This window comes from Liolophura sinensis, chromosome 1 (assembly GCF_032854445.1).
Source record: "Liolophura sinensis isolate JHLJ2023 chromosome 1, CUHK_Ljap_v2, whole genome shotgun sequence".
In the NCBI taxonomy this organism is placed as follows: domain Eukaryota; kingdom Metazoa; phylum Mollusca; class Polyplacophora; order Chitonida; family Chitonidae; genus Liolophura; species Liolophura sinensis.
Window position 1 is genome coordinate 65,651,430 of NC_088295.1, and position 9,037 is coordinate 65,660,466.

General features: G+C 40.6%; 1 protein-coding gene across 1 annotated transcript; it reads right to left on the reverse strand.

Annotated features, from left to right (window-relative positions):
* Positions 1–3,422: 3,422 nt before the first annotated feature.
* On the reverse strand, positions 3,423–6,906 carry LOC135461979 (ganglioside GM2 activator-like). The gene is made up of 4 exons (XM_064739289.1): positions 6,774–6,906; positions 5,756–5,960; positions 4,681–4,855; positions 3,423–3,583 (listed from the first exon to the last, which is right to left on the reverse strand). Exons 1-4 carry the CDS (start codon positions 6,856–6,858, stop codon positions 3,476–3,478), a joined length of 573 nt encoding a protein of 190 aa, XP_064595359.1. The 5' UTR covers positions 6,859–6,906; the 3' UTR covers positions 3,423–3,475.
* Between the last annotated feature and the right edge of the window lie 2,131 nt (positions 6,907–9,037).

Genomic DNA, 9,037 nt, shown 5'->3' on the forward strand with positions numbered 1-9,037 from the left:
AATATAAACACTAGCTCTAAAATGATTGGATTAAGAGGCTTTCAAAATTTAAATCCGAGCGAGCTGTAGCTCAGGCGTTCTGTTCATAAGGCGCGTATACAGCTTTAAATGTGAACAGAACTGGTATCGAAACCTTGATATAACGTATACTTATAATAACAATATATTTATATTTCGCCAAAATGAGCACTATTAATATGAGTTATAATAGAGACAATTCAGACTGGACCAGTTTTCTATGGTATACCCAGGTGATAGGAAGTATCGCAAGAATGCAGATCAACCCATGGCCAAATATCTACCAAGACCTTCGCCATTCCCATTGTTGACGATAACCGTCAAATGACCGTCGCTAAACATTGTTGGCGATGACCGTCAAATGACCGTCGCTAAACATTGTTGGCCATGGTAGTCCATTGATCGTCGCCATATACTGGTGGCGATGATCGTCAATTGAACGTCTCTATACATTGGTGGCGATGAGCATTGAACATTGAAAGTGATGACTATCACTGTCGCCAAACATTGGTGGCAAAAAGAACGTCAAATGACCGTCGCCAAACATTGATGGCGATGACCATCACAGTTGCCAAACTTTGGTGGCAAAAAGAACGTCAAATGACAGTCGCCAAACATTGGTGGCGATGACCATCACAGTTGCCAAACTTTGGTGGCGATGACCATCACAGTTGCCAAACATTGGTGGCGATGATCATCACTGTTGCCAAACACTGGTGGCGATAACCGTCACAGTTACCAAACATTGGTGACGATGGCCATCTCTGTCATCTCTGGTGGCGATGACCATCTCTGTCTCAAAACCTTGGTGGCGATGACCTTCATTGTCGCCGAACATTGGAGGCGATGACCATCTCTGACGCTAAACACTGGTGGCGATGACCATCAAAGTCGACCACTGTTGCCAAACTTTGGTGGCAATGTCCATCACAGTGGCTAAACAATGGAGGCGATGACCATCACTGTCGCCAAACTTTGGTGGCGATGACTTTGGTGTTCTGACATCAAAAATGACTGACGGCAGAATGCTACATATTGATTTGTTCATTATAATCTATAAAAATCTATCATGATGTTAATGAACATAAAATACTTCTTGCAGCCTAACTCACGTTACTCTTAGAAATACACCATATGAAGGATTTTCAATGAGTAACGCAGTATTTAATTTATTATTCGAATGGATTAACATGTATTTCCGTTCCCTTTCAGACCTATACTCGATATATAGGTGTACACTCGATGCGCTGCTTCCACTGACGAGAGTGTCACCTAATTGCCCTTTTTTTGTCTTTATTTTGCAGTTTGTACAAAAGTAGGCCACCGTGTTCTGCTAAGGATACATGCAAATATATGCTGTCTATTTACAGAGAAATTTTGTTCATTGTAACCGGCATGATATTCTGTTGTGCACAGAGTACCGGTATATTAGACTTCACAGCAATAATTATGCGTTGAATATATTAATCAGGTCAAGAGAAATGAAAATCACATCTGATATGAATTCTAATGCGATTAATCTAATAAAAACCACCACACGGTTGTAATATTCTAACTAAGCATGGTGTACGGATATGTATGTATCTATGTGTGCTTGTTTTAGGTCGTACTTAACAATTTTTAGTCAGTTTATACTGTGCCTTCTTGCGGCAGTGCGAGTCCATACCGCCAAAGTGCTGCTGCCGCTGAAGGATCATACCGAAGACACTAGACATGACATCCCACCCAGTCACATGACACTGACACCGGCCCATCCAAACCCGTTTTCTTGCTCTGATCTCTCAGTGCTGAGCGCCTAGCGGGGAAGCAACAAGTACCACTTTTAAAGTTTTTGGTGTGAATCAACTCGGGTAGAAAAAATGTGTTGAGAAAGGTCAACGTTAGTGCCAAGACATTTTTGGAGTTCAACACTCCAAACAAATGGCAAGTCTGCAAGGTGAATTATGAGAATGGCAACTAGCACAACATTAAACAAGGCCAATGGCTTTAGTCGAACTTGTTTGACTTTTCAGACAGATTGTTTTCCAAAGCTCTTACACTAATGCTTAGCACGACACCTTAAACTGACCAGCACGAAAACAAATCCACTTAACACAGGTTTGTTCGTTCAGGAACCATATATGTACTATGACTTGGCGTCAACTGCGACAAATAGACAAATAGATAGGATAGAGGGCGTAAATCTTTATAGGTATAAGATTAACATTCTTGCCAGATCCCAATTATCACATCAATTATCCCTCATTCGGGGGAGCAATTGTAGTTATGGCTATTCCAGCACTAATTTTGTTTCTTTTCTGTCTATTTTGATTCTTATTTTCATCTTTTTGCCATTTGGTGGCATCATTTGGAATGGCAGGCTTTGAAGTTTAGTGTCAGACTTGTTTCGGCGGATATTAGATGGTACTTTGGCGGAGGCAGAGGTTATTGTTGTCAAGACAGTACCTCCCGGCAAGTCCAGATTTTAGTCACCTCATTTTTACCAGTAATCTCGTGCATGGCAATAAATAGGATAAGAGTGTTTTTGGATTTGTCGACTGCCAAGCGGCACTGAACGCTACTGTCTAAAAGCAATTGTCTAGAAGAAATACACAAAATGTGTAGGACACATGTACACATTAATTGTAACAATTTTCTTTGATTAGAGTTTTACGCCATCCTGCGTCTTCACATTAATGTGCACCTTTCATGTATCATGCTGGTGTGCCTACACTTTAGATGTGTATGAATTTGTGTACCTGCTGTATACCTTTTGTTGATAAATTGAGCTACAGAAACATATTAAAAGTGTTTCTTGCATATATCATCGTTATGTACCCTTTGACCTCGGAAAATGTGAGATGTCAAAATTTGAATAAAATAGACGTTCTGACAGCACAACCTAACCACCCCACCCCCCAATTCATTACCGAAATGGAACCGTCACAGCGCCCATGACGAGGACAGCAACTATGTATAGATCATTAACTTCGCTCACCATTGCTTTTAGCGTTAACGTTAATGAGTATAATACGTAATGCGCCTCGAAAAGTGTCGAGGTTGACAGTCTAAGGGACGCAACTCTGAACTTAAGGGGATAGTTAAATCCCAATGAATGCTTGTGAAATACCCATACTGTTATCAATTCAATGAGTTATATATCTCTTTGATTAGAGTACTAGAGATTTATAACGGTTGTTGGTGTATGGGTGTCGGGAATATAACAGAGAAGAAATTGCCAATGCAGACAGTTTTCCACAAGGCCAATAGACATACGAACATTATTAATTGATCCCTTAGCACGGTACTTCTTTAAAGTACCATTCACCATTAAATGCCTACAGGTTTCTTTCCGGACAAACATTTCTTTCCAAACAAAACGCTTCATGTTTTTGTATTATGACACAATCCAGGCATTTATCGTGAGTCAGCTTGTTTATTCAGGCAATTACAGTATATGAAGTGTTAAGTTGCTAAGTTAACCGAACAGGAATCCCTGTTTTCCGACCTGGATTTGGGCATACAGACACCCGACCTCGTTCTTGGTTACTGAGTCGTGTAGCTGAAGCCGGGCTTGGAACTCTCCCTGCAAACATAAGCAGTTATTTTGATTTGATTGTTGTTTAAGGCAATATCACGTCATTTTTCACATGTACGACGGCAGTTAGGTTTATGGGTAGAAGAAACGGGAGCACCTGAAGTAAACCACCGACATTCTCTGATAAACCCCCTGGCATAAAGCCGCGGTGAAAGCGGCAAGAGTTGGATTAGAACACGCGACCTGGCTGGTCAAGGACTTTGTTGCAGCTAACCATTTTAGCCAGCGAATGTTCAGAATTTATTTAATTATTTACTTGAATGGTGTTTTACATCGCACTCAAAATTATTTCACTTATATGGCGGCGGTCAGCATGATGGTGGAAGTAAATCCAGTACATCTACAGAATGAAATGTGATCCAACAGACGGAAAAAAATCGTCTAATTTCAATTTGTTTCTGAATCACATTGTATATTATCAGCAAAGAATATAAATGAAACAACGTGAATTGCTAGATAACCATTCATCTATTTTAAATAGGGATTATTCGTACAATAGAGGTACAGATATCCTTTTCTGGTCGTTAAGGTACAATGTACAATGCTTTCGTCCAGTAGACCAATACAGACCAGCAGGAACAATAACATGGCCCCTATCTCGTGTGACAGACCTTGAACTAAATGCTGGTGGATATATTGAAAGTAACTCAGAAACCAAAAATTATTATAAGAGAATGCAAAAAGTCATGCCAAAAAAGATTTTTTAAATAGTAAGAATCACCTTGGCGGCATATCAAATTTATGCCTTTTTTGAGACAGTGGTCAAAAATTTTCAATTTTTAATCGACGTCAGCTATTAACTTGCTGGGAAAGCGAAACCGAATTAACGTCTCCCTTGTGGGATCTTCCCTCTACAGAGTTGTTTTCACAGCTAACATTGTTGACGTCACATCTGCAGGTTACTTAATTCCCGAACTGACCCTTAGAGCGTTAGGAACAGCTGTAAAGCTAACATTACGCCCCAAGAAGAAATCCGAGTGGCTTAATTGCACCTTTATATGTGTATTAAACATCTTAAAGTGCATATTAAGAAATGAAATCAGAACTATTCATGTATCCTTTAAAGGCGATTTATTGACACTCACCGATGCGAGCCACGTGTAAAGAGCATTGACTTTCTCTACAACGAAGTTGGTAGGGGCTAGGGTGACCGTACCAGCCTTAAATGGACAGAAACACGGGAGGTTCGTTCCGTCTATCTCTTTGGGACACCCAGAGGTCTTGTACTTGGATATCATCGCACAGACGTCTGGGTAATGGCTGAAAGACAATTAATAAGGTGAACAATAAATACTTCATTGGATGTCTCATGTTTTCTGTAATTGACTAAAGGTCAACACTGGATAATTGTTCGGATCCGTCCAACGTAACAGCAGTATGCGGGACGACCATTGATCTATTATCTGTTATGATTTAATTACGTGTACCGGTATATATAACTGGCCTAATTGACAAGGTACCAGGTAATCATAGTGTGTACCTGAACTTTCTTGATTGTTTAATATTTTTTTGTCATTTTTAAGCAAAGGGCAACAAAATGGATCACGATAGCACTATCAGAAGCTGTCGTTATTCCATAAACTGACTTTAACTGCCGGCCAATCATTTGTCAGGATTTAGCTGTCGTTTCTTCCTTAATTAACACAAAAAGCGGAGAATGACAGACGAGGATTGTCGGAATGACAATCATATAATTAACACAAATTCGATCAAATGTTTATTTACTTTTTTTATTTTTTTTATTTTTTTTCTATTTGATCGATGTTTTCCGCTGTACTTAAGAACATTTCACTAATACGACGGCGGTCAGCATTAAAATGGCAAAATAAATGATTATAATGATTTGATCTGTAGGTTTTCCTTAATTAAAATAAAGGCGATTAGGTGCCGGTCAATCAGCGTCTGGATATATCGTTTTTTTCTTTAACTCTCTTAAATTTCACATATTTTCCTTCATGACTTCTGTTTTCCTTAGCTAAGTGTGTTTCATCAGTCCACCAGCTGCTTCACTGGAAATGCCTTAAAATTGTGTTTGAAATGAAAGTTATCCATTTTATTTTTAAAATTCTAGTCACCATACTTGTTTCTCTTGTTTTCCTGGGCATAATAGAAAATGCACATGTAAGTGTCTCGATTTCTTGACTACTTGTAGCAGCTTACCAAGTTCCCACCTGGGACACACAGGGTATCTTCTGGGGCTGGCCAAGCACGGTTTTGTTAATGCTCACATCCATGATAATCGGGTTATTACCCACATCTTTTTTAACCTGGGCCGTGAAGTGAGCCCCGATGGTACCCGGAAGCTGGAGTGGGTGTGGGGTAACATCTCCCTCTTTGAAGATGATGGGGCGGTTAGGATCCGTTCCTGCATGCACGGAAAGACAGTAATGTACTAGTATAAATACGTAGTTGATTGGTGAATTTTTCACTATAAAATTCCGTCTAGACACAAATTCATTTAATGACTTTACTTAACATTTAACGTTTTTATCGAAATGGAGACGACGTCTTTCGGGTTTATGGCGAGAGGGAATGCAGTAAAGCACTGCCCTTCACTAAGTGCCTCATAAATCTACTGCCTTTATTTATTTATTTAATTGGTGTTTTACGCCGTACTCAAGAATATTTCACTTATACGACGGCGGCCAGCATTATGGTGGGAGGAAACCGGGCAGAGCCCGGGGGAAACCTACGACCTTCCCATGTACGGCCGGAGAGGAAGTACTGCCTTAAAGCCACACCCGAAAAAGTCACAGGTGGATTCCAACCTCAGTCAGATGTCAACCGACTTCGGGGACACCAATGTTTTAGGTTAGTTTTAGCAAGCCAGGGAGGACGCGTGCATTGATGAATACTCATGAATCTTAACCAAATTTTCGGTAGCAACGGTTTCGGTCAGGAGGTTTGTGTTGAAAGGTGGAAAGTTATACCCATTTTCTCAATCCAAAAACCTGATAAGTGTCGTATATAAGTGAAAATGTCTTGAACACATCGTTAAACATCAGTAAAGTTAATAAATAAATAAACAGTTAATCAACATAGTAAACCCAAAACAACATACGGTGAATTTAGCTAAGGACCTCTCAAGTGGACATAAAACTAGCGGACGGCCTCCCTCTACATTCCATGGTACCCAACCACCGGGTCAGTGATTTAAACCAAAATCCATATTCCTTACCACAGTCGACAAATTTAAAATACGAGGCTGAGAATGCCTGTTGGAAGCAAAGAGCGGACACGACGAGGAAAATTGTGGGGACCATGCTGAAATCCAGAGGTATGCTGTGTTACACTGGGGGAAGAATCTTAACATATAAAGCAGTCTGACGATATCGTGTGAAAGATTCCACCTGCCCAGTCTCTTTCACACCTTATCTTTTTTGTCAGTGCTGACCTGACGTCCTATCATCATCCGAGGTTCTTTTAGATTAGAATCTGTTTTAAGCTAGTCAGAATAGTAGAATAATGACCTTAACGCTTGACCTTGGTGCAATTGCTGGAGTTTTTAGTTTTAGTTTGAAGTTTCAAGAAGTCGATTTTAAGTGGGATCAGTTTATAAGGCACAGCAGGATACTGGTTGTTTACAACGCCTCCACCACTGCCAAAATGACAGATTTAACATTTCACTTTAAGAGATAAGACATTGAAACAGTCCAGTTCAGTCCAGTTCAATACAGAAGACAATGTCATGATACGACTAGGCTATGTTATATGTAACAAACAGCCACCTATTGCCAAATATGTAACAAACCACCATCCATGGCCAGATATATGACAAACAACAACCGATCGCCACATAAGTGACAAACCACCACTCATGGCCAAATATGTGACCAACATTCCCCAAGGTCAAATATCTGACAAACAACCACCTATGGCTAGATAAGTGACAACCCACCACCCTTCCCCAGATATGACAACCCACCATCCAATGCCAGATATGACAACCCACCGACCCACCGCCAGATATGACAACCCCCCGCAAATTGCCAGATATGACAACCCACCGTCCATCGCCAGATATGACGACCTACCACCCATCGCCAGACATGACAGCGCCCCCCCCCCATCGCCTCATATAATGCCCCCCCCCCCCCCCCCATCGCCAGATGTGACAACCCACCGCCAGATATATGCGACAATCCTCTAAATTCAAGGTCAGATTGGAGCCAAAGACAGCTCTACGATTCGAAGATGTAACCTCATTTGTCAGACCTGCGGTATTCTGGACTCCTCCCTTACCATAGGCCAGGCTTTCCACATTGCCCGCACATCTGTTAGGCTTACTATTCGTATATCATTAATCAGGCCTCTGCCCATGAAAATGGCCGACATTGTTTTAGTGGAAAATGCCCGAGTATGACGTTAAGCAACGATCAAATACATAGATATTTATAATATTGGGGTTACATTAATTAAACTCTTGCTTGTTTCTGATACTATGTCAGGCACGGATTCATGGGAGGTGTATTACATTTAATTTCCTGCTAAGATTTGCTTTCAGTGAGAAAGAGATTTCTCATCGATGGTTGTTTAAAGAACATCTTACGTCTGTGCAACGGTATTTGAAACCCGCATCAAAAATCTGTACCATTTCCCGCGCAATGGCGCCTTGGGTAAAATCCGGATTGATAACAGGTTCTCTGTAACTCATGGGCACTTGTGTTACCTGGGACCGGTTTCATAAAGCTTACTCCGTGTTAAGTTGTCCTTAGCTAAGTGCATTTTAAATATCTACAACATAATAGGTAGTTAAGGGCTTACTTAGATAAGCGAGTTTCACGAAACCTGGCCCAGCTTTGTCGCAAATAGTCATCATGTGGGCACGAATGAAAACCATACCATGCAGCTTATTAGTTTTCATGCTTTCATGGTTATAAGGAGAATGCCAAGAAGAAAACTGACCTGCCTTCGCTATATGCCCCTCGTCTTTTCAAGAAGCGCAAATATATTCAACAAGCTAATGTTAGAGAGTTGGTATCGCAAGATAAGCATGAAATAGATCAAGCTGGTACTGAGTAAACGTGTGGCTATAGCTGAGGGGACAGAAAATGAATCTGCAACATTTTATTTAAAAAATTGGACCAGAGAAGTTACTTATCCAAAAGCACGAATCCACCTGTAAAATGGGATAAGAGATCCAAGAGATAATGGATATTCCAGACGAAAAGTACATGGAATATGCTTTACGGGTAAGGCTGACGATTTTGTCTACATGTAACCAACCACAACACGACGTTGACCTGTTAGAAAATGTGATCTAAAATAGGCATACAGTTACATGTACATTGTACAGTTGCTCTGGGTGCCCTTAGGTCAGAGCTTCCGAGATCATTTTATCTTAGTTTTGGTACTCAGTTTTGGTACTCATTTGTACCATAAGAAAGGGCAGATTATAACATAAGAAATTCTGCCCACCATTTTGTACAACGTTGACCAGGG

Excerpts from the sequence above, each read along its gene's own strand:
- LOC135461979 (XM_064739289.1), bottom strand. The coding sequence starts at position 6,858 with ATGGTCCCCACAATTTTCCTCGTCGTGTCCGCTCTTTGCTTCCAACAG. Across the intron at positions 4,856-5,755 it reads GTGTCCCAGGTGGGAACTTG|CCATTACCCAGACGTCTGTG; the intron begins GTAAGCTGCTAC and ends ATTGTCTTTCAG. Across the intron at positions 3,584-4,680 it reads TTTACACGTGGCTCGCATCG|GGAGAGTTCCAAGCCCGGCT; the intron begins GTGAGTGTCAAT and ends TTATGTTTGCAG.